The sequence below is a fragment of the Eschrichtius robustus genome, chromosome 9 (genome assembly GCF_028021215.1).
Source record: "Eschrichtius robustus isolate mEscRob2 chromosome 9, mEscRob2.pri, whole genome shotgun sequence".
NCBI lineage: Eukaryota > Metazoa > Chordata > Mammalia > Artiodactyla > Eschrichtiidae > Eschrichtius > Eschrichtius robustus.
Genome location: NC_090832.1, coordinates 72,847,484 through 72,873,072, shown reverse-complemented (window position 1 = coordinate 72,873,072; position 25,589 = coordinate 72,847,484). Strand labels below are relative to the sequence as shown.

Below are 25,589 nucleotides of genomic sequence, written 5' to 3'. Positions count from 1 at the left end.
ATTGCATGTTGAAATGACAAGATTCTGGATATGTAGCATTAAGTAAAAATAGATTATTAAAATTAATTTGACCTGTTTCTTTGTACATTGTTAATGTGGTTATTAGAAAATTTTAATTTATATTTGTGGCTTGCATTATATTTCTTCTGGACAGCACTGTTCCAGATCATAAATGTACTCTTAAAATTTTAATATATTATATTTTTTAAATAGTCACATTTTCTTTATATATATATTTTTTATTGAAATATAGTTGATTTACAATATTGTGTTAATTTCTGCTGTACAGAAAAGTGATTTAGTTGTATATATACACACACACACACTCTTTTTTTAAATATTTTTTTCCATTATGATTTATCATAGGATATTGAATATAGTTCTCTGTGCTGTACAGTAGGACCTTGTGGTTTATCCAGTTCTATATATAAAAGCTTCCATCTGCTAAACCCAACCTCCCATTCCATCCCTCTCCCACCCCCTCCCCCTTGGCAACCACCAGTCTGTTCTCTATGAGTCTTTTTCTGTTTCATAGATAGGTTCATTTGTGTCATATTTTAGATTCCACATATAAGTGATATCATATGGTATTTGTCTTTCTTGTTCTGGCTTACTTCACTTAGTATGATAATCTCTAGGTCCATCCATGTTGCTGCAAATGGCATTATTTTATTCCTTTTTATGGCTGAGTAATATTCCATTGTATATATGTACCACATCGTCTTTATCCACTCATCTCTCGATAGATATTTAGGTTGTTTCCATGTCTTGGCTATTGTGAATAGTGCTGCTGTGAACATAGGGGTGCATGTATCTTTTTGAATTAGAGTTTTTTCCAGATATATGCCCAGGAGTGGGATTGCTGGATCATATGGTAGCTCTACTGTTAGTTTTCTGAGGAACTTCCATACTGTTTTCCATAGTGGCTGCACCAGTTTACATTCCTACCCACAGTGTAGGAGGGTTCCCTTTTCTCCACATCCTCTCCTCTCCAGCATTCGTTATTTGTAGAGTTTTTAATGATGGCCATTCTGTAAAATAGTCACATTTTCTAATGGCATAGCCCAGTGTCAGGAATGTTTCTTCTTAATTTCTCATTGTTTTATCATGGCTTCTAATACTTTACGTTTTTAGTTTTCACAAGCACTTGCTGACTATAAAGCACTTAGAACCATAGATCAGTAGAATACTTTTGAGGTGGAAGAAGGATTTAGAGCTGTTCTAACACCCTCAGTTTAAAAGGGAAGATCCTGAGGCTTGTAGGTATACGTACCTTCCTTAAAGGCTACAGTAATTTAATAGGAGAAGCCCACCATTGAGAGAAATCCTGGGTGCTTCCTTTTGTAAGGCAGAAAATCACCTCATTAAAGTTATCCTCTTTCAAATAATTTATTTCTCTTTGGTATATGCCAGCGGTTCTTAACCTGGGTTGAGTTTGCTCCCCAGTGGACATTTGGCAATGTCTGGAGATGATTTGGATGTCACAGCTGAACTAGATGCTACTGGCATTCCCGTGGGTAGAGGACAGGTCAGGGGTGCTGCTAAATGCCCTACAAGGCACAGGATACACTCCCACGACGAAGAATCATCCGGCCCCAAGTGTTCCTAGTGCTGACATGGAGAAACCCTCATATATGAATTAGTTTTTTATTCTTAAAAATGATGGTATTAGTGGCATCACTAATTGGGTGGGCTGGCTGCCAGCTAGGAGGTCAGCTCTGTATAGTCAGTCAAAGTTCCCTCTTCTAGGAGCTACCATTTCCTCATTGATAAAATGGGGACAGTTCAGGGCTCAAGTGGGTGGACAGAACACAAGCTCAGAGGCTCAGTACGGGGGAAGCATGACAGTTACTAGTGGAGAGAAAGGAGCAGGTGTCATGATGAAGTGGACTTTACTGGCTGAGCAGATTTGCTTTCTCAGCCAGGCTGCCTTCATTTGCTTTTGTGCTATAGGTCCTATTGTCTGAGTGATTCCTGCCAGAAAGATATAAGGGACAGGTAATTAAAAATGGGGGGTGAGAAGTCCCTGGTCAGGGGGCAGATGCAGGCCTGAGCAGGAAGTGGGTCTTGCTGTATGATTGTGACTGGCCAGTGTTTGGTTTAAGTTAGTATTTATTTTGTTTTCAGAGAGAAATGATTGTTTTTAAAGTGTTTTTTGAAAATTATTTATTTATTTATTTGGCCGTGTCGGGTCTTAGTTGCAGCACGCGGGATCTTTAGTTGTGGCATGTGGGATGGAACCCGGGCCCCCTGCATTGGCAGCGTGGAATCTTAACCACTGGACCACCAGGGAAGTCCTGAAAAATGATTTTTGAACATGTGTATATTTGTGTATAGGTAATACCAAATAAGGAAGGAGTGGTTAATCCCTCAGGATAGGACAAGAGTAGAAAATAACTCATAAATTGGAGAATTGAATAAAAAATGACAAGTATAGCCTTGGAAACAGAAAATACAAACTTCTAAAAATGCAGTATTTGCTGTGATTAGTTAAATGAATAGTGGAGAGAAAAACTGACCAGGAATAAGTAACTATATACTCTGGTACTTTTAGAACTTTTTAATCCTGGAATTTTTCAGAGTATGTGTTTGAACTATTAAACCTTTATTTTAATTCTGCTAGTAGACTACTTCTAGGATAAGGAGTAAATTTCTGGGCCTTGAAGTTTCAGAGATGTACAAAATTTGAAGATGATTCAAAAGATACTTACAAAGATAAATTAAGGAGAGTAAAAGAGAAGGATAGTTTAGAAATACATAAATTATTAAATTTTATAGAATTTGAGAAATGAGTTTATGACTTCGGAAACAAAACCAAGAATTAGGCCTCAGTTGTGTTATGAAGAGTTAGTTCTCTTTAGAGATGAGGAAGAATTTCTAGAGAAAAATGGTTATTAAATACATTGTAGAGAAACAGAAAGTCTTCTGGCCAGGCAAAGCAGCAAAGGGAACATGGAATGGTACACTTTGGATTTTGTGACTAAGATCCCTGGTAATAAGACGGAGCTCCTATCTGATGGTTACGTGACATCGGCCTTTTGGAGTGAGAAAGGAAGTTGGGGTATGCTGCTACGGATAAATATGACATTCAGATATAAAAGTGCAGCGTTTGTCTTCCTAGAATGTTTTTGTTCAGGGCCTCCTGGCAAATGCATACATATTTTCAAAATGTAGCTAAAATACTATTTCCTCAATGAAGTCCTTTCAAATTCCAAGTAGCAATGCCCTCCCTCATCCCTGTGCTTCCATACCACCTTCTATATATCTCTTTTAAAACATTTATCATATCATATTGAAAAGACCATATTGAAGTTTTCAATTTAGTTTATTTAATTTTTTCAGTAATACATTCACATGATTCCAGAATGAGAAGTGCCATGGTCATACCTTTGTCTCCCACCTACCCTTTTCCCTCCTGTGCACAGATGCAGGTAACCGTGTTATTGTGTATCCTTCCAAATCATCTTTACGCATGTACAAGCAAACTGAACATATAGTCGTATTTTCCTAACTTTTTATCCAAAGGGTTTCATATTGTGTCACTATCCCTATTAAGATGATGGTCAACAGGTATTTGTTAAATGAATGAGTATACTAGTAAGACAGGGTTTGTTTGTTGGTTGGTTTGCTTGCTTGTTTTTTAACTTTCCTCATCCCAGGGGATCCTTCTGTGGCTCCACTTAGAAGAGGGAAACTAGATTGGGGTCACAATTAAAAATTGTCGCCAGCCCTCTTACCAAAGAAGAGTTGAGTGCTGATAGATCACAGCTCCAGCCTTCTAAAGGACTCTGACCTTTCCAGAAAGGCTCTGATCAGAGTAATGCAGTCTAACCAATATTATAAGAAGATGCACATTTTCTTGGCCATGGAGCCAACCAAATGATGGAATTAGTTATCAAGACAGAATGTTAGATTTCTTGTTAGAGAGGAAAGTATCTCATGTGCCCAGAGTAACTCTGATGTAAATGTGCTTAACAGTAAAAAAAAAATAGCCTCTCTTATTTCCGTGACTCAGTTTTCAAAAAGAGTTGCAAAAGTACACTAGTGGAGTTTTAAAGATATTTTAGATCATTTAGGTAGATGTTCTCTTCCTACTGATACTTCTTGTATTAAGGAAAAAAAGACTCAGAAAAAAATGAATAACTTAGCAGGATCCATAAAATTCTGACAGGTTCAAATCAATTCACATCAGACAGGAAGTAATCATATGAGATGACATATTTTTTCCCTAGAAACAAATTCCCTGGGGACAAGTTTTCAAAATCTGTGAGCCTCTTAGATAAAAACAAGTTGTTTTACATGATAAATGAGATACATCAAACTGCCAACTATGTTGTACACTGAAACTAGGTTTAATTTACTTATGTTACTGTGAGTTTGCTATTTGTTCTAAGATATTGATAAAACAAATGATCACAACTGCAGTAGCAAAGACAGATGAAATTGTATGAAAGTAAGTCAGCAAGCAGGGACATCAGTGATCCCTTGCAAACTAATGACTAGATTTTCATCTGGCAGTTGAAAAACAAAGCTCATTTTGAGGCATAATTTAAATGGTTTTTAGGTCCTGTGTCTTTTCAGAAAGTATTATCTCTCACAATGGCATGTTAAGAAAAATGGCGCTTAGTTTCAGGGGAGATGAATTTTAATCTTGGCTTTGCTGCTAAAGAGCTGTGGGGTTCATTCAAGTCCTGACCTCTGATTTTCAGCCTTAAATGAGGGGAGCGGATGATAATTTGGTGTATGTTGTTAAGATCCCTTTCAGCTATGAACTTATTTCGGTAAAAAGGGGAAAATAAAAAGAATGGTTATCTGACCTCCTTAATCATGGGTATTTTATGGCATGTGAGTGAAGAGGTAGTAATTGTGGGATCTCTGGTTGATTGAAAATCAGAACAAAAAAAATTTGAAAGCTTTGATATACGTACTTTGGTTTCTTTTTCTACAAAACAAGATGATGTCACCTTAACAAGTAATGTCTATCAATTTAGTTTACTACTTGAATATTTTGTGTTAGCTTGGCATTCTTTTTTTCTTTTTTTTAAACTCTGGCAACTTGCTGAGGGTTTTATTTTGACATATGGTTATAAAACTTGTGGTGATCAAAATATAATATAGATTTGTGAGCTGGCTGCCATCCTGAAAGAAAACACTCATTAAATTTTATTCTGGCTTGTATCCCTAATGATTGATTGCACTGATATACAAGTGAAAGTCTTAACATATTTTCAGCATTTTGGCCATTTAAATTTGGAGTAATAATAATCATTTTAACTGCTCACTTAGATAGGAAAGATAATAAGGTGTCTTTCTTTGGGTTAATATGTATGTTTCATATATAAAGTGTAATCTAATAAACTTTGGATAGTTTTGACTAATTCAGAATACGATGACCAGGACAAAACTTGGGTCTTTATGTGATTTCTAAAGAAATTAACCAAGATATTAGAACAAAAATGTCCAAAGAAGGAGGAAAAATCCCAGTGAAATGGGAGACAGACGCCTGCAGAAATGGCCTGCAGTCTTCAGAGACGAAATTTCTTACTTAAAGCATAGGCCATCTGTTTATCAGCCTTATTTCTCTCCTCAGGCCTCGGAAGAAAGCCCTTCAAGAAGAGGGCTGTTATATTTAACTCAATAATATTAACCGATCTTCTCTCTGATGTTACAATATTCTTACCTAACGTTTTTTCTAAACCACTGTACAGACTATAATGAGGAAAAGAAACTCTTAAACGGTAAGTCATGTACATTTATAGTAAAAAATGAATCATATTCACATGACTGTGTACAATATTGCCTCACAGAATTATTTGGGGTATTTAGATATTTTTTATACAAAGGATGTGTTGACTTGCCTAAGCTTAGAGGATTTGGCAGAGAACTTTGTAGATCCCTTATTGAAGCCCTCCTTTTTTTTAATCTTTATATATTGATGTTTTTATTTTATAGGATAGATTTTTTCACGAGTGTAATTACTGTTTACATTCTTTTTATATATATATCTTTATTGGAGTATAATTGCTTTACAGTGTTATTAGTTTCTGCTGTACAACAAAGTGAATCAGCCGTATGCATACATATATCTCCCCATATGCCCTCCCTCTTGAGCCTCCCTCCCACCCTCCCTTTCCCACCCCTCTAGGGGGTCACAAAGCATCGAACAGCCCTGACTCTTACCATAGTCCCTTCTATAACGTCCCTGAACATGTGTTCATCTGCCCTCAGCTTGAATACTCATCGTGACTAGGAGTTCCACCCTCAGAGGCCAGGCTGAACGTGTCCCTCCCTCAGGCACGGGGTGCTCTTCCAGTGTCTACACAGATGCTGAGCAGCCAGCCTATTAATCTCCCCTCCTCTGGGCTCGGCGGCTCTGGCTTCCTCGGCCGTTCAGTATGACTTGGAATTATGACTGACACTGCCACTAACCCCCAAAAAAAGTTTGGTATGACACGAAATGCACGGGGCTACTCTGACTGAACCGTATTACTAATGTATGTTTAAAAATTGGGTTTTTTTCCTCCCTGTTCGCACAAGAAAGTTATAAAAATTCAGCTAATAAGCTGGATTGCCAGATGAATTACCTTTTCTTTTTTAACTAGAAAAGATTGTCTTATTGTAGACTACTTTATGCAATTTGTGATATAACACCTGAAGTTTTTTGTCTGATAGTATCACTGATAGTATCTTTGGAGCTCTTCCGTGTTCTCAGAGTTTTCGAAAACAATGAGAAAACCAGAGCCTTGAAAATGCGATGTTGAGGACTTCCCTGGTGGCGCAGTGGTTAAGAATCCGCCTGCCATTGCAGGGGACACTGGTTCGAGCCCTGGTCCGGGAAGATCCCACATGCCGCGGAGCAACTAAGCCCATGAGCCGCAACTACTTTTCCTGTGCTCTAGAGCTCATGAGCCACAGCTACTGAAGCCTATGTGCCTAGAGCCCGTGCTCCGCAACAAGAGAAGCCACCGCAATGAGAAGCCCACGCACCGCAACAAAGAGTAGCCCCCGCTCGCCACAACTAGAGAAAGCCCACGTGCAGCAACGAAGACCCAATGCAGCCAAAAATAAATTAGAAATTAAATCTTTAAAAAAAATAAAAATAAAAATAAAATTTGATGCTGGAGCACATCCACAAGATGTCTAAAATGAAAAAAGACAGAATACCACGTGTCAGCAAGGTGGTGGAGCAACAGGGCTCCCACACACTTCTGGTAGAAAGTGTAAATTGGTATGACCACTTTGGAAAACTGTTTAGCAGTATTTACTAAAGCTAAACATATACATGTCCTATATACCTACCAGAAATGTAGATGGATGTTCTTTAAGAATGTATATGTACATGTACAAGAACATTTATAACAGCACTATACGTAATAGCTAAAAACTGCCCAAATGTCCATCAACAGGAGAATGAATAGATTCTGGTATATGGTATGTTCATACAGTGTAGTAATACTCAGTAATAAAAAGGAACAAACTACTGATGCATTCAGCATCCTGGATAAAATCTCAGAAAGCTCCAGACCTGATCTATTGTTTACTATTAATCATGCTGATTTGACATTAACTGAAACGTCTGTAGAGCTGGACCAAAAAAGCCAGACCAAAAGAGAACATATTTTATGATTCCATTTTTCATAAAGGCCAAATGCAGGCAAAAACTAATCATGTTGTTAAAAGAATAGTGGTTACCCTTGGGGGAGGGGCGCTGAGTGGAAGGGGGCACAGGGAGGTGCTGGCTACAAGAGTATGTTTTACTTATGAAAATCTAATGAGTAGTACATTTATGACTTGTGTCCTTTTATAATATTTCAATAAGAAGTTTACTGAAAAGATGGGGGGAAAAAAGAAAAATGCTACATAGATGAACTGTAGCTATTTTGTTTGTTTTTCTTTGTGAAGGCATGCTTCCCAAGAGCCAAGTGACAGATCCACTTGCCAAAGAAGGGCCTAGGTCTCCAAGGTATGCATTCTTGTTTTACTTTTTTAAAGCTTAATCAGTTCGACACCAAAATATACACATTTAAAAAATGGCTCTAAGTTTGATTTATTGCTTATTATATTAATTATGCTTCTTTGACACAAGAACTGTAGTGCCTCATTTATCAGGCATTGTTGGAGAATGAGCTGTTCCATAAATATGAATTTTTAACATAACTGAAGTTTAACCCATTTTAAACACCACAACTTTAAAAAAGAACTATTCAGAACTATTTTTTCTGATTATAAAATATACATTCATGGTAGAAAACTTGGAAAATACAGAGAAATACAAAAGAAAGTGATAAAATCAGTCGTAATCCCATCAACCCTAGATATAGACTCTTAATATTTGGTTTATTCCACACAGTTTATTCATGTCATACCTATTTCCATACTATTCTATTTTGATAATACAGTGTTACAGTATGTTCAATGACCAATTTCCTATGTCATGAAAGATTCTGCAAAAGCATTTTTTGTCTGTAGTCTATCATATGATGGAAATTGATCATAGAATATCCACAATTTCTTCAACTATTCTATTTTTTGTGTGTCTAGTTTGCTTTATCAGTTTTTAATGGAAATCCTTCAAAATGTATTGTACCCTGTCTTAGTAAATTAAGCAATCCATGTATATTTTTGTTAATGATATTTCAGATGCCCTTAGGGTTATGTGTGTTATTTGTAGTCTTTCTCTTACCACCTTTCCCCCCTACTGTGAATCTATAACAGCAGCTTCTGGCTCTACTTGCTATACCTATTAAATTATTTCATATTCAATTTTAAGTTAAGGGCCTCAGGATACCTCCTAGCATTCACATTGGGGGCCTGTATACAGGTAGTAAGTGCAAAAACAGAATCAATTTGATCAATAGCTATTACAAAACCGAAGACTTAGTTTTTCCTTAAGTTTTTACGGTTGACCATTAAACATCCTTGGTGAGTTAATTTCTTGCGGAGTAATAATATATTTGTGACAGGGAGGAGTGAAGGTAATAAGCATGTCGATTTTGTCATGCTCCTTCAGAAAACATGTTGTGTTATTGCTCTGATAAAAGGAATTTTAGATGTGTAACCTTTATAAAAAGTGCCTTGTCAAGGATGTTGTTTGTTTTTATCCAAGTTGGAATACATGGAAGTATAAGTATTTTAAATTGAGAAATAATTGCTTTATTATTTATTTCATGGTAACACCACTGATTATTTAGAAAAAAAACTTTACCTAGACTAACCTAGACTAACTAGACTACCTAGACTAACTTTACCTATATATTTCTCACTGTAGATTTTGAACTATATGTTTTAAATCATGTATTTATTGTGTCATATTTTATATTTTTAAATTGTATATATTTTAAAATTATATATTTAATGATTTAATATATGTTACTGCACATGATTATTTATTCTTTTTAAAATATTTTACAGCTATGACTGGTTCCAAACAGACGCTTTAGTCACCATTGTCATATATACTAAACAGAAGGTAAACACATTTTTAAGATCAGAAAAAACAAAAAAGTAAATAACAAATGTTAGCTATGCTCAGGTGTACTTTTCTAAGAGCTCTTCTTATATTAACTTACAGCAACTCTGTGAGGTAGATCCTTTCATTACCCCTATTTTACAGATGAGGAAACAGAAATTAAGTAATTTACCCAAAGTCACACGGTAAGTGGCAGATCTAGCATTTTGAACCCAGGCAGCCTGGCTCCATAGTATATGCTCTTAACAACCATGCCATAGCATCTTAGGGAAAAAATAGACTAGGAAGAAGCATATTTTATGTGCTCTTCTGTGATTTTTTTTTTTGTTTGTGTTTAAGCATGGATAACAGCAGTGAGAGTCCCAGTTTAACTTCACCATACGAACTAATTTCCTGCACTTAAATTGGAATTCAAGAGACAGGAGAGACTGTACTGCTGGAGCTTAGTATGCTTAAGCCACTAACGGGGTTCAGTTAATGCCCTCTGAAAACTAAAATTAAGGAGTTAATTCATTCACTAAGTATTTATTGAACCCCTGCTTCATTTTCAACACCATCGTAGAATTCAGGAATCTAATGATGGGCCAGATTCATAGAGACTGAACTCTCACCAGGCTTACAGTCCAGCTGGGAAATCAGATAAATAAGCAGGCAACTTACAACATCTCCAGACACATCCTCCAGCAACTGGCAAGGTTCCCACACTTGAGGAACTGTGGAGATTTAAAGACAAGTTCTGGCAGCTAGGAATTTCTGAGAATTCATGCTACTTCTGTAGTAGCAGAACCACATCTGAGCTGGTGAGTTCCTCCTACTCCTGCAGCAGGATTTGATGGCTCCACAGGAGTGACCAGCCTCTGCCTGAAAGAGCCAAGAGGCCCAGAGAGGCACTGCTTGTCCCTCCTTCCACTCCCTCTTTGTATTGTCTCCTAACCAAGCAGTCCTGAACCAAGAGGACAGGGCCTGGCGAGGTTGGGGTCTGTGTGCTCTCATTGGTAATATCAGTGAAGCACAGAGGATGGATGATTAAGGGAAGGGGGAAGGTTTCTACGTGGAATAATGTATTCAGTGTATGGTGTAAACGATAGGCACCAAAATAACTTGCACCAAAGCTACATAGAAATTAGAGACATCTAAAAATTTGTTAGTGAATTTATTATTATTATTATTTTTTTGATAAGCTGAGCTTAAGAGGTTGTGTTATTTGCGCAGTGTCACATAATAGTGGAAAGATAAAAATGAACACAAATATCTTGGCTTCTTGTCTGATTCTAATTTTTTTTTCCAAATTATTTACCCAACAAATATTTGAGCACCTACTTGGTGCTGAGCAATATTCTGAAGACAATATTCTGCCCCTTACACTTAGAGCTTAAAGACGAGTGTGTATGGTAGACATTAAGCATAGACAAATGCATAGTTAAAATTGTGATATATGCTTTGAAGGAGAAGAACTGGGTTGTATGAGAGAGCAAAAAACAAGAATAATGTGTATTTAGCTTGTGGGTTCTGTAAATAAGTACCATATGAACTTCCACTGATCAGCTTAAAAGTATAGTAATAGGAGTTTGGTGAAAAGTTTACTTTTTAATCTTTCGCTTTTCGATTTCCATTTAAGGATATCAGTTTAGACTCAGTAACAGCTGATCATTGGGATGATTCCTTTAGAGCAGAAACAGTTATCAAGGATTATTCATATCTTATACATATTGGTAAGTACCTTATTCTGTATTAATGGAAACAACTTTTGTTTCCTTTAGGTATAGTAGTTACTGGTGTAGAGTCTCGGTACCTATAATATTTTATGTGCCATTGTCATTTTGGTTTGTCATTTTTGATCTTTTTTTTTCTGTTATCTCTTTATACTAAGGAAAGTGCTAGCAAATGGCAGTACAACCTCACTTTTCCCAAGTTTAAACAATTAGGTGCGATCATAATCAATAATCACATGAAATACTTGTTGGCCCAGCTTTGTAAGACTCTGTAACTTAATACCTACAAATAAATCTCCGGAGGCCTGCCTGTCATGTGCTCCCACTGAGTAGACATCACCAGGCGCTGTTCTATCGGCCTGTCTCTTGCCAGCCGCAAGGTTATACTGTACCCCTCAGCTGTCTGTCCCTTCATGGGCAAAGACCTACCATACAGTTCACTTCTGTCTGTTTTGAGAGGTTACAGATCTATCAGAAAGAAATCAGGACTAAAATCTAGAATCAAGGTAGCAGATTCTTAATCCATTTCTCACCCATAATGACTCTAGGAGTTCATCCTTTTCTCCTTTAAAAAAGATAATGTTATTCTAGTTAGAAAGTAGAAATCAAACAAACCAAAACAGCAAGAAGAAAACTGTATTTTAAGCACACATTCTTATGTAAAGAATGTTTCATTTACTTTTGCAAAACAGAGATGAAATTCTCCAGGCCTCAGATGACTCGAGATTCAGCTCATGGCTTTACCATATTAATGAAGGACCTTTAGTCCTGAATTTGATTGGAGTTGATAAATGTATTTTCTTTCTTATTTTCCCCCCATTCATTAATCAACCTCAAATCTTAAACATTTCTTCTAGAAATACATGCTACCCTATTTTTTGCTAGCATAAGATCTAATATGTATTGTCTCTTAGGGAGAGTTTTAATCAAAAACTCAGATGTCTGGAAAAGTATACATTATTCATTAGCTCTGTCATGATTTTTCTTTAAGGAAGACCTCTGTGTCAGCATTTATTATGTTTCAAATACTTTATGGCTAGTTCTGTTCACACTGTAGCTAACTGTATCTTGCACACATATAAAAAACAAACAAAAATTCCACAGTCAAAAATGTGAAACTCCTGGTTGCTAATATTAGATCAGAAGGACTAAAATAATGCAGAATTTTAAGTTCCACATAACTATATTAACACAGTGAACTTTAGAGCAGATGTTTGTAAAAATACTTCTTGCATCACCCCCTTCTGGAATGTAAGTTCCATAAGAGCAGGGATTTTTCTCTTTTACTAACTGTGATAACTGTAACACCTGGAAAGTGCATAACATGCATAGATGCCCAATAATTTTCTTTTTCAATAACTGAATGAATATTCAACTTAGAGAACAGTAAGAAAGGAAACGCTGAGCTAGACCCAGTCCCGGCCTGTATTCACACACGCACGTGCACACCCTGGAGTATGTGTGTTTCACGTGCTATCTCTCCCTGCCTTGCTCCCTTCTTGGTTTGAAGCGTTGTCAATCTGGGACTATCCTTGCACCAGTGTGGGTTATCCACCTGTAGGCAATTGAGTATTTACTCCTTAATTAATAGGGAGAGAAATGGAAAAATTGAAGATACATGTTTAAGTAATTTGTCTCAAAATACTGTACACAGTATTTTGGTTGTGTTCAGTTTCTTTCTTTTGATTTCTCAGGATATGTTTGAGAGATTTGAAATGGTGCATGAAAGAACCATTTAAATGATCTTATATGGTGTTTGTAGACCATAGGAACTGAAGTTGGATCTTAACTGAAATTTTTTTTTCTCCAGCCCTAAGTCATGAGATTCAGGAAGATTTTTCTGGTAAGCTACCAAAAATAATTTATCTATGTACATATACACACACACATATACATACAGACACACACGGGGGGGCGGTGGACAGCATTTGTCTTATTATTCATTTGTATATTTTCATGTTGCAGACAAGGACATGATGTTTTCTATATAAGCAAATACATTAATTTTTAAATGTACTCTTTTCCCTCTGGTTTCAGTTCCCCCCAAGCCTTTTTTCTTTCCCCTTTTTCATCTCATCTCTTTGCCCTTTCCTTTTCCTCTCCTTAGAAAAAAAATTCCTGTCCCCATTCTTCCTTCCGGCCCTACTCCTGACATGCAGCTTGTAGAAATATACTTGACCGGACCAGACAAATTTTTCTTAGGTGTATATATTCAAATATTTAATATTGATAGAGCACATTAAATTATGAATATTTCTGCATGTAAATATACAATGTGGATTTTACACAGCTGTTTAGCAATAGAAGACTCATCAGAGAATGGTGGTTTCTTGTTTTTTGTTTTTCTTTAGCTTTATTGAAATATAGTTGACAAAATTACAATATATTTAAAGATTTAAAGTGTACAACGTTATGATTTGATAAAGGTATATGCTGTGAAAAGATTCACACAAATTAATTAACACATCCATCACCTCACATATTTACCTTTGTGTGTGTGTGTGTATGCGTATGAACACAAGTTCTGTTGTCTTAGCAAATTTCAATTATACAAGACAGTGTCATCAACTGTTGTCACCATGTTATACATTAGATCCTCAGACCTTATTCATCTTGTAGCTAAAAGTTTGTACCCTTTTATCAAGCTCTCTCTATTCCCCCCTCCCCCTGCCCCAACTCCTGGCACTATTTTGCTACTCTCTGTTTCTATGAGTGTGACTTTTCTTTTTTTAATTCCACATATAAATGATACCATGCACTATTTGTCTTCTCTGTCTTATTTATTTCACTTAATATAATGCTCTCTAGATTTATCATACGTCATTGCAAGTGACAGGATTTCCTTCCTTTTTTAGGGCTGAATAATATTCCATTCTATATTCATATATACATGTGGTTTCTTGTTTAAAAGTACTGTCAGAGTACCTTACACCGGTTCTATACCTTCCCTTTTCTTTATACCATAGTAAGTTCTATAAATTGTATAAATTAAGCTCTTTAAAGTCAAGGACTTCTTATGTTTGTTAAGCTTCAAATCAGTGCTCATTGAATTGAATTTATTTGATTAATTTGTGTTTAAAAGTTGTTAAATTGCTACTGAATTTTGTGTTTACAATGAGGAAGGACAGATTGTTTCTAAAGACAAAAAGAAATATACTTTAGATCTTTAAAAGCACATTCAATTCATAAAATTTAATCAATTTTAAAAGTTTATTTTATTATTGTACTCATGTATTCTAAACTATTTTAAACATTCAAAAGTAAAAAGAGAATCTAAAAGATTTTTAATTATCAAAGATTGACATGCACTTTATTGGGATTCATTCTCCTGAAGCTTTTTCTATGTTTATTAGGCTCAATATTGGTTTACTGAATTCACTCATAAGAACCCCTCAGATCCCAAGAAATGTTAAAAGAGTATAAATTAAATTTGCTTTTGTGGATCCATTCAATGGCTAATTTGTATATTTAAGTTTTTGTTTTTTTAAGCTATGTGTTAATTAGTTGCCATGGCTCTATTTGTGCTTGTATGAAAACTAGCATTATGTATTAGTTTGGCCCTTGATAAATTAATTTCAAAGAAGTTAATCTGAATCTAACATAAACTGGATTTAACACCATATAAGGCATAAACAATTTTGATGAACATGTACACAAAATTTTATTTATCTCACAAATGCTCAGTGTCATTCATATCTGATTGGGACATTTGGGTTGTTTGAGAAAGATTGGTTTAAAAGTAAAACCTTATATTTAGTATCAATGAATACAAATGGAATTTATCTTCTTTTCAGTGCGAGTTGTTGATAATGTGGGAAAAATAGAGATTGTCCTGAAGAAAAAAGAGAATACTTCTTGGAAATGCCTTGGTCATCCCCTGGAGAATCATAATTCACTTATTCCAAAGAAAGATACAGGTAGGCTGTGCTATTATTTTGAGTCCTGGATTAATGAAAATGTTGTGTCAGTGGCTCAGTTGTATCAGAGTTTGGAAGGCCACCTGCAGTGAGCCAAAGGGTCCTTGTATCTCTCTCTAAGGAGTTGAAAACGGACATTGTGTCTGTAATCCTCCTTTTCTTTTAAAGCAGAAATTAAATTTCTGACTCTGCTATCTAATGTTTAGACATAACAAAGGTCATTAGGTAATGATACCTAAATGGAGAAACCCACTCAAACTCTTGTGCAACCATTCACTCCTTGAGGTTTTGTTTTTTTTTTTTATAAAAGGTGCAAAAACAAGTTAAGTTTATGCCTTGTAGGCACATCTAGATTTTTTCTGTTAGAGAAGGCACATTTACTGTCTCTCTGCTTACCTAAACCAGTTTCTGAGTTTATTCCTAAAGGATGATACCATTCATTTCCTTCCTTTCTTTATTTTTTAAAGCTTTTTATGTAACTATAACATTTATAGGCAAAGGTGCATATTACAAGTGTTCTACTTGATGAATTTCCACAAAGTGAACGCACTCCACATTTTCTCTTTGGAAACTGGTAGGATTTGCCTCTTCCAAGTGTTTTGAAAGTTCACGGTTTGAACTTCTGTGCCGAATGTTCATCCTTTTTGCTAATATTTCCATTACGGAAACTTAAGACCCTCGGGCCTGGGGAATACTGATATTTCTTCCCTCCATGGTATGTTCTTACTTTCTAGAAATAGTCTTACTTTAAGCCTTCTTAACCAGTTCTCTAATTATCTTGTCTTTTCTCTCTCATTTTCAATTTTGTCCTTTTCTTCTACTTTTTGAGAGATTTCTTCAGCTGTGTCTTCCAGCTCTGCTGTTGTGTTACTCATTTCTACTCTCATATTTTTAACTTTGGAGAACTCTTGATTTTTGTTCCTTTGTTTTAGCATCCTATTTTCTATCTTCTCTTTTTAAGAATTATAGTGTTTGAGATTTTTTGTCTCCCTGTGTAGCCTGTATTCCTACAGTTTGTTTATTTTGGTCTGTCTTTCATATTAGATGCTTTCTTTGAATGTCTGCTGATCCTTGACCATCTACTCGTACTTCAGGGTGGAACTCTAAAAGCTGATTGGAAACTCTGTGCATGTGGGTGTGGCTTGTTGACAGTAATATTTACTATGTGGCTGGATGGTTTCTTCGGGAAAAGTCTGATGCCAGTATTTTGTCAGAGTCTCTAGGGTAAACAGTTTTCTACCTCGCATCCAGCATTTCAGAAGTTATATGGGAAAAGAAGGCTGGAATATCTGTAAATTTAATTTCCTTTTTTTTTTTTTTTTTGCCTAGCATACTATAATAGTCTACTAAGGCTTCTGTGAAAAAGTACCACAGACTTGGTGGGATAACAACAGAAAATTATTTTCTCACAGGCTGAAGGCTGAAAGTCTGAGACTAAGGTGCTGGCAGGGTTGACTTCTCCTGAGGCCCCTCCTTGGCTTACAGATGGCTGTGTTCACATGGTCTTCCGTCTGTGTGTGTCTGTGTCCCTATTGCCTCTTCTTATAAGGACATCAGTCACATCGGATTAGGGACCACCCTAATGACCTCATTTTAACTTACTTTTTAAAATACACTGTCTCCAAATATAATCACTTTCTGGGGTACTGGGGGTTATGACTTTAACGTTGAAAATTGAGGGGGGCACAGTTCAGCCTACAACATATACCTAGTCTAGAGACCCTTTGTTTTGCCCTCTGCAGAGAGAGCAAAATTCTGATACTTTGCCAGAATAGGAGAGAATCAGTCATGTGGCCGTGTGAAGTAGGGGAGGACTTCAGAAAGCAGGTGAGGTGGTATCTAGGCTTCTTAAATGAACTTTCTTCCAGAAAGTGGTTTTAGCTCTGCCTTCACTCTGATTCTAGAGGTACTTGGTCCTGCCAATTTCTGAGCCTCAAAGGGATCTCATATTACAGATGGGTTGATTCTTGGCTTTTTGTTTGTCTAGCTTAGGATGTAGCTTTACGGAGTCTACTGAGTCAGTTACCAGTCGTCTCTTTGCTTTGTCAGCTCCCAAACTTCTGTTGCTTTTTTATTTCTGTTCTTATTGTCCTTGCAGGCTAGGCCTTAAAAAAACAACCACACACACAGAAAAAAAAACATCTTTGCTGTTATTTTAGGGAGGGGTTAGAAGAAACCAACTGCATGTATTCAGTTTAGCATCTTTAAATATTTAAAATTATAAAAATATATTTGTGGATAGTATTTTTATTTTCAGAGAAGTATCACGTAGCTGTATTTTGAGTACATACTGTGTGTAGAAGGCTATTTTAGGTATTGTGGTATGAAACAAATAAAAGGCATCAGAAATTATTTTCCCAGGCGGAAGAAAGGACATACACAAACATGAGACTGAAGAATACTTGTATCAAGAAATAGGCCAGTAAGAGCAAGTTACATAGTGCAAACTTGAATGTATTCTAAGGTTACCTTACGTGAACAAACAGATGCAGGTATATTTGACCTTAAATGACTCTCCATGAATGAAGGAGGTGAATATCAAGCAATATTTTGAAAGTGGCTTTAAAAAAAACCCAAAAAACTATAAAGGGCTTTCCAGGTATCATTACTGGGTACTTATTGTGCCAGAACTTTTGCAGGTGGTAGAGAAAGAAAATGTAAGCCATATGTGGGAAAGTTCAAATAGAGTCATTTTCCCAGAGCAGGAGGTCTCAATTGTGTGGTATAAGGTAGGGAGAGAGAACATAGAGGAATAACTGAGTGATGTAGCAGATCAGAAGAGAATAGGTAAAAGATAGTGGAAATGAAAAGAGATATTATTAAAGTGAAATCTGTTGCCCTGAAATTATCCAACTCTCTAGTGATTAGAAAATCATAGCAAACCAGATAAAAGCTAAGTCCTAGAAATAAATGACACTGAGAACCCAGGCTGACCTCCATTTGGAAATAGAATGAACATTGCTCAAGTATTCTTTTCTATAATTTCCTGAAGCTTTCCTTGAACTCTTTCATCCCTGCCATAAATTTTGGCTTGAGTCATGAACCACCATAGTTTGCTTTAGCTTTCTTGTCTGAAATTAGAGCCATGCATGTATTTTTCAGTGAATTAGATTTTCCACTTTGGAAAATGACTCAGAGTTTAGGGGATTTTTTTTTTAATTTGTTTGACAGAATTAGCATAGATAATTTCTTCTTTGTCCTTTCTCTTCCTTAAATCATGACAAAAACTATAGGTTATTTTCCACACTAGCAAAGCTGAATACTTACATATCAGAGTATTATTATTAACTTGCTGTCAGTAGCTTCAAATGTTCAGTCTATCACGTGGCTCCTTGGTCTTCAAGGAGGTTTTCATGCTGGCTTCCTCTTACTGAAATTTCTTAGTTTAAAAATTTAAGTTTGAAAATAAGCATGTAAGTTGAAGACTTAATGCACTACCTTTTCATGTCAAATCTAGAATTTACTTACACAAAAGATTCAAATATAGCAAAGAACATAATCAGAGAAGAGAAACTACTTTGTTTTTACCTTTAATCCAGCTGTAATAGTTAGTAAATTAAATTATATGACTAGAACCAAACTACCATTTGTAACTTGGGTGCTTCCAATTATTTTCTTCTTCCCAAAGATGAATAAATGAAGATTATGAGTGAGTAGTTGTGTGTGTGTGTGTGTGTGTGTGTGTGTGTGTGGTGCCTAACGAACTTGTGTCTATTAAGAGTCAGAAACTAATAGATAATTGGATTGCTATTCCTGTATCCAACCTAAAGTTTATTTTAATTGTGATTGCCTTTAGTATGGGAACTTAGATCACCAGACAAAGGCAGTTATACAGATTTGCCAACAAACAACTCAGTAAATGAATATTGGGATACAAAATTATAAACAAGATTTTAAAAAATTGTGTCATAATTGTGATATGTCAGCAGCTGTTTATAAACCTCTAGGTTAAATATATATAGAATCTATAACTGTCTTTATAATTCAAGTTGAACTGTATGAAATCACTGATACTTATTTTTTAACCTAAAAAAGTGGCAGTTTCTCATTATTTGAACTATACTTTCATCAGGGCTTCCTAACTGCTAACACCACACGCGCGCGCGTGCACACACACTGAAGTACTGTCTGTACGTGTAAATGTGCTTGTCAGCACTCTGTGAGCAGTCACTTAATTGAGGCTTTCTGTGGAGCCTGTGATTCTGCAGGCAAGCTGTTCGCTGCCATAGTGAATAACAGCTCTCGTTGCAGGTGTAGAAAGAACCACCCTCACCCCTCCCCTCCCCTTCCTTGCCTGTGCATCCATGTTTCTTTGCTGCCTAAGACAAGCATTCAGAATGACTGGAAAAGAAAAAAAAATATTGTGGATAGCAAATAGAAACTTCACTGTGCTTTGTTCTCTTAAATTGTCTGCTTGGCCCAGCAGGTGTAAAGTCGTTGCTTGCACAGTAACTGTAAGATGCTTTGGCATTTTGCTGTCTTCTTCTTATTTCTAGCAGAACGGCCTGAATAAGAAGAAACACAGAATAGATGGGGCAGGCTGCAAATGAGTAAGAAATTATTTACTATATTAAAAGATAGAATAGAAGAAGTTTAAAAACTTAGAATTCAGGCAGTTCAGGCACTTCAGTGTATAACGTTGGCTGAATTATTAGTTATGGAACTGAGGAAAAGTGATAAGCACAGAAATGTTCAACTCTAGTGACAACCTTGCTAAATGATGTGGACCCCATTGTCTAAGGGCCCCATTGAATCTAGTCTTGGAGAAAGAGTTTCCTTTCTCCTAATTTAATGCTAATATTTAACTCTATAAAATCCTCACTTTGAAAGAAGGATTCAGCTCACATCAGTCTAGGTGAGGTAGTAAAAGACCTGAATACACTTTAGGTATATATATATATATTTTAAAATAATTTTTTATGTCTTTTTAAATTAATTAATTAATTTAATTTATTTATATTTGGCTGCGTTGGGTCTTCGTTGCTGCGTGCGGGCTTTCTCTAGTTGCGGCGAGCGGGGACCACTCTTCGTTGAGGTGCGCAGGCTTCTCATTGTGGTGGCTTCTCTTGTTGTGGAGCGTGGGCTCTAGGCACGCGGGCTTCAGTAGTTGTGGCATGCGGGCTCACTAGTTGTGGCTCGCAGGCTCTAGAGCGCAGGCTCAGTAGTTGTGGCGCATGGGCTTAGTTGCTCCGCGGCATGTGGGATCTTCCCGGACCAGGGCTCAAACCCGTGGCCCCTGCATTGGCAGGTGGATTCCTAACCACTGTGCCACCAGGGAAGCCCACTTTAGGTATATTTTTAACAGTAATAGTTAAAACAGAAAGGATCCTATGCTTTATTGTCAATTTACTAATACTGCTTCATTAGGTTTTACCCCAGTATATGGAAAAATGTGTGCCCATACACGTTTATCATCCTAGTGTTTGAAGCTGTTATGAACGAATTCTTATTCATATATTCAAGAGTGGTTTGTGTGAGGATGATAAAACTATACTACTAGAGGTTAAGTGGAAGTTTTACCAAAGTTAGTGAAAAGGCTGAATAATTTTTAAAAACAGCAAAATAAATGCAATTATATAATACTTTTAAAAGTATATAATAACTAAAACTTTGTTGTTTCTTCAGCATAGGAAGGTATTCTAGTGACTTCATGGGTTTGAGTTATTTTATCCATAGTCAAAAATGTTAGATATTTGTACAGTTCTTGAAAATAGTTTGTTCTCAAGTGTTCTGCAGACCTCTGCCCTACCAACTGAGCTATTGAAGGCTCCGCTTGTTCTCAGGTGTTCTGACCATCATCCCTGCACACAAGTTCATTGCTCATCAAGGTCACTGTCTTGGCAGAAACAGCCAGCCAGCGAGGCTAAATCAGGCTGACCCCGGCTGTATGAGCTGTGACAGATTCTGTAAAGGAAAAACTCAGATTTTTCTTTCCTGTGTAGGAAAAAAACTCACTTCCTCCCTACTCTCTTTCTCTCCTATGTGTCTCCTTTACTGTTCACACAGAACGCTTCACTTCTGACACTTCTGGTCCCAAATACCTGGAGATTTTCCTCCACAGCAAGCAGTTCTTTGCAGTACCAGCTGGTGTCTTACAAGTTAACTCAATTCTGACACTGTCTACCTGGAGACACCATTGGATCCCACAGGTTAAGGGCTCAGTCCCACATGATCCCTCCCCCCATCCCCCAACACACACACACTTCAGACGCCAGTGGCAAGCCCAGGTTACCACCTGTCCTTCTGACCAACTGGCTATAGGTGGGAGGTTCCAAAGACCCCTTCCCTGGGCATGATTAATTTGCTAGAGTAGATCACATATGATAAATGCTACAGATGAATATCCAGACGGAAGAGATGCAGAGGGTGAGAGAAGGTCTGGGAGGGTCCTGAGCACAGGAACGTCTGTCCGTGGGGAGTTGAGGTCTGTCACCCTCCCAGTGTTGATGTGTTTGCCCACCTGGAAGCTCTTTAAACCCCCTGCTATTGGGATTTTATGGAGGTTCCTCACATAGGCATGATCAGTTATTAACTTCATTTCCAGCCCCTCTCCCCTCTCCAGAGGGTGGGACATGGGGCTGGAAATTCCAAACTTCTATCATAGCTGAGTCTTTCTGGTGACCGGCGCTCATCCAGGAGCCCACCCAGAGTCACCTCATGAGAACAAAAATGTTCCTGGTTCTCTTATTGCTTAGGAATTTACAAGGGTATTAGGAATCCCGTGTTAGAGATGAGGGTCAAAGACAAATACAGTGGTTCCCCCCTTATTTGTGGTGTTGCTTTCTGAGGTTTCACTTACCGCAGTCAATCGTGGTCCAGAAATATTAAATGAAAAATTCCAGAAATAAACAATTCATAAGTTTTAAATTGTGCACCGTTCTGAGTAGTGTGATGAAATCTCAAGGCGTCCCGCTGGGGATGTGAATCATCCCTTTGTCCAGCGCATCCCACCCATTAGTCACTTGGTAGCCGTCTGGGTTATCAGATCAGCTCTCGCAGGATCACAGTGCTTGTGTTGAGGTCACCCTTATTTTACTTAGTAATGGCCCCAAAGCGCAAGGGAAGTGATGCTGGCAATTCCAGTATGCCAAAGAGAAACCGTAAAGTGCTTCCTTTAAGTGAAAGGGTGAAAGTTCTTGTCTTAACAAGGAAAGGAAAAAAAAAAATCAAATTATGAGGTTGCTAAGATCTACCATGAGAACAAATCTTCTCTGTGAAATTGTGAAGAAGGAAAAAGGAATCCGTGCTAGTTTTGCTGTTGTACTTTAAACTGCAAAAGTTACTGCCACAGTTCATGATAAGTACTTAGTTAAGATGAAAACGGCATTAAGTTCGTACAGTAAGATATTTTGAGGGAGACAGACCACATTCACGTAACTTTTATTATGGTATATTGTTATAATTGTTCTATTTTATTATCAGTTATTGTTGTTAATCTCTTACTGTGCCTAATTTATAAATTACAACTGTATAATATGTACATATATATAGGAAAAACCCAGAAGTTTCAGGCATCCATTGGGGGCCTTGGGATGTATCCCCCATGGATAAGGGGGAACTACTGTATAAAGAACAAGAGCTGCTCCTAGTGTTCTTATCACTTAGGTTATTATAAGAGTTTTAGGAACTCTGTGCCAGGAACCGGGGGCAGAGGCCAATATAAAGATTTTCTCTTATCTCACAGCCCAGCCCCTGGTCTCTGGCCGTGAACCATTTATATCAAATGATACACAGCTAAGGAGAAACCGGTGCTTTACTAGAATCTCATTCAGTCATTAATAACTCTCCAGTCCATCACCACATCATATGAAAAATGTCTCACAGGGCAAGGCCCCTCAAGTGTGCAGCCTTTCTATTCAACCTTAATAGGTTCCAGAAACAGGAGTGGTCGCAGCAACATATGTCTTCACCCTTTCAGGCATCTGATAAAATTGAGCTAAGAGACAATATCATGTCTTGCTCTGAGCCTCTTCCAAGGTGTTAATGTAATATTGGATTTCCCTCCTTACATAACCCAGATTCTAAATGGAATGTCTATTGAATGGAATGGCTGTAGGTTGTGGGTTTTTCTGCATGGACATATCTAGGTATGTGTATCAGTATATTTTTAAGTATTGTAGATGTTAGTATTGATGTTTGGGGTTATTTATTTTCCATTGGAGCATTTTTTAAGTGTGTAGTTCCACTAACTGCTTGCCCTATGTTGGTTCAGGAAGATCTTAGAGGAAGAGATGAGTAAAGGTAGATTGCAAATTAGGAGGTAAGTAAATCATACAGGTTTCCCCACTATCCAAAAGTAGAGCATTCCTGTGGAATCTTTCATAAGTGGAAATGGTGTAAAGGGAAAAAGCAGTTACCCTAGGACACATCTAGCTCACGGATGCACAAGGTAAACTGAGACAAAGCGCAGATGCTCACAGGCACAGTTCAAAGATATGGCAGCTTGATGCTGAGATGCTGAGTGTAGTTCCCGGGGAAGGAGCTTGGGGTGCCACTCTCTCTGCTCGGGGTGCACGCTGCCTCCGTAACAGCTCACTGCAAAACAAACGCTGAATGCTATTTTCCCTTTTCACCATTTTTCATAAAAGTGAAAATCCTCTTTGGATTTCTTTCAGTTAGGAAAAACAGGTACTAATGTAGATTTTTCATAAAAGATAAGTGGCGTAAAGGGAAATTTCGGAAAGCGGGGGACACCTGTATTTAGGTAATTGAAAGTAGTAAAGAGTGCTAAGAAAACCTGTGGTTGACCAGAACTGTAGGAATCGTGGATGTTGAAGAAGAGATGTACCTGGGATGGATGGTGACTTGCTGAACTGGTTCCTTAATTTGGACACTAAATAGTTAGTAGGGAGTTGTAAAGGGTGGAGGGATAATCTATAAACATTTATGCTTGAACTGATGTGGTTAAAATAAGGGGGAAGATGCTAAAGAACGATGTACTGTTCTAGAACGATGATTCTCAAACTTTTTGAACAAGGCCTATGAGTTGGGGCGAGAAACTCTCATAACTTGTTGCCTCATCCCACATCTTCTCAAGCGACTCCGTGATCTTGGGCAAGTTGTTTAACTTCTGTAAGCCCCTGCTTCCAGCAGGGAAAATGAGAGTGGATAGGTGCTTTAAAAGTGTGCTAGGGGGTAATTCCAGTGGTTAGGATTCTGCGCTTCCACTGCAGCGGGTACAGGTTCCATTCCTGGTGTGGGAACTGAGGTCCCGCATGCCATGTAGCATGGCCAGAAAAACAAAAAGTGTACTAGGAGCAAGAAGGAGCTGCAGGACAGGTTGAGGGCAATATGGACTCCCAGTCCAGTGCTCTCTTTCACGTCTCTCTCCCACTGAGCTTTGTCTTTATTTTAGCCTGTGAAAGTCTACTCTTTAGAAGGAAAGCTATAGTTTCTTTTCAACAAGAAGAAAAAAGGATACCCAGATTATCATATTATCCCCAGCATTTCAGTGTTACGCTGAATGTCTCAATATTATATGTATGTTATTAAAAGAAGTTAATGTGGGATTAACAGATACACACTACTGTATATAAAATAGGTAAACAACAAGGACCTCTACTACATAGCATAGGGAAATATATTCAATATCTTGTAATAACCTATAATGGAAAAGAACCTGTAAAAGAATGTGTTTGTGTGTGTGTGTGTGTGTGTGTGTGTGTGTGTGTATGTGTGTGTGTGTATATATATATATATATATACATGTAAAACTGAATCACTTTGCTGTACACCTGAAACATTGAAGATCAACTATACTTCAATAAAATAATAAAGATTTAAAAAAAGAAGTGAGGTTTCTGGGCAGACAGTTTTCTGTCTTATGTTTTTGTTTCACCATCTCATATTTATTTTCAGTTTCTCATTTTCCTGTATAATTATGCTTATAAAACCAAAAACCTGACACTTCAATACAGGCATTATCCAGACTGAAGTCGTCAGTGCAGCCGCTTTATACTCCTTTTCCGCCATTTTTCAGGTCCATGCCTGTGATACTTCTCTCCTCAGTGCAACTGACAGACGAAAACATTCTTAAATTTTTCTTAAGACTTTTAGAACCTATTGTTAGCACATTCTTGTGAAATTATGGCAGTTTTATTATTTTATTGGTAAGATGTTGAAATTATCTCAGTGGTGTTAAATAGCCGGAATACTGTGTTAATTCTCTAACAAGGAAAGCCAGTCAATCACTGGAACCCAGAGTTTCCTTGTGTTTTAAGTATAGTCAAAGAGGTGCATACTTACTCTAGCAAATCCTTTCTGGTAAAGGCTAGAGGTGAAATTGTCAGGAGGGGCACCTGCCCTGGACTCCGTGCTTGGAGGAAAATACAAGGGCTCTCCTCCAGCCGCACTGCTCCCACAGGATGAGTGTGTAAGATGAAGAATTATCCACCTGGAGTTCAGGCTCTTTCCTTCACCACTGCCCTCCAGGTATCTGGAACCCCAGAATTCCCTGCCCAAATGGCCCCAAAACCGCTTCTGTCCAAGAAG

The 25,589-nt window shown here is 37.3% G+C and overlaps 1 protein-coding gene across 1 annotated transcript in view; it reads left to right on the top strand.

Annotated features, from left to right (window-relative positions):
• Positions 1–1,459: 1,459 nt before the first annotated feature.
• Positions 1,460–25,589, top strand: part of LOC137769155 (cytochrome b5 reductase 4-like) — a 42,545-nt gene continuing 18,415 nt past the window's right edge. Inside the window, exons 1-8 of the mRNA XM_068550851.1 lie at positions 1,460–1,528; positions 3,365–3,431; positions 5,709–5,738; positions 7,903–7,963; positions 9,412–9,469; positions 11,088–11,181; positions 12,992–13,024; positions 14,976–15,098. Coding sequence (XP_068406952.1) covers positions 1,460–1,528; positions 3,365–3,431; positions 5,709–5,738; positions 7,903–7,963; positions 9,412–9,469; positions 11,088–11,181; positions 12,992–13,024; positions 14,976–15,098 — 535 coding nt within the window. The remainder of the gene's footprint in view (positions 1,529–3,364; positions 3,432–5,708; positions 5,739–7,902; positions 7,964–9,411; positions 9,470–11,087; positions 11,182–12,991; positions 13,025–14,975; positions 15,099–25,589) is intronic.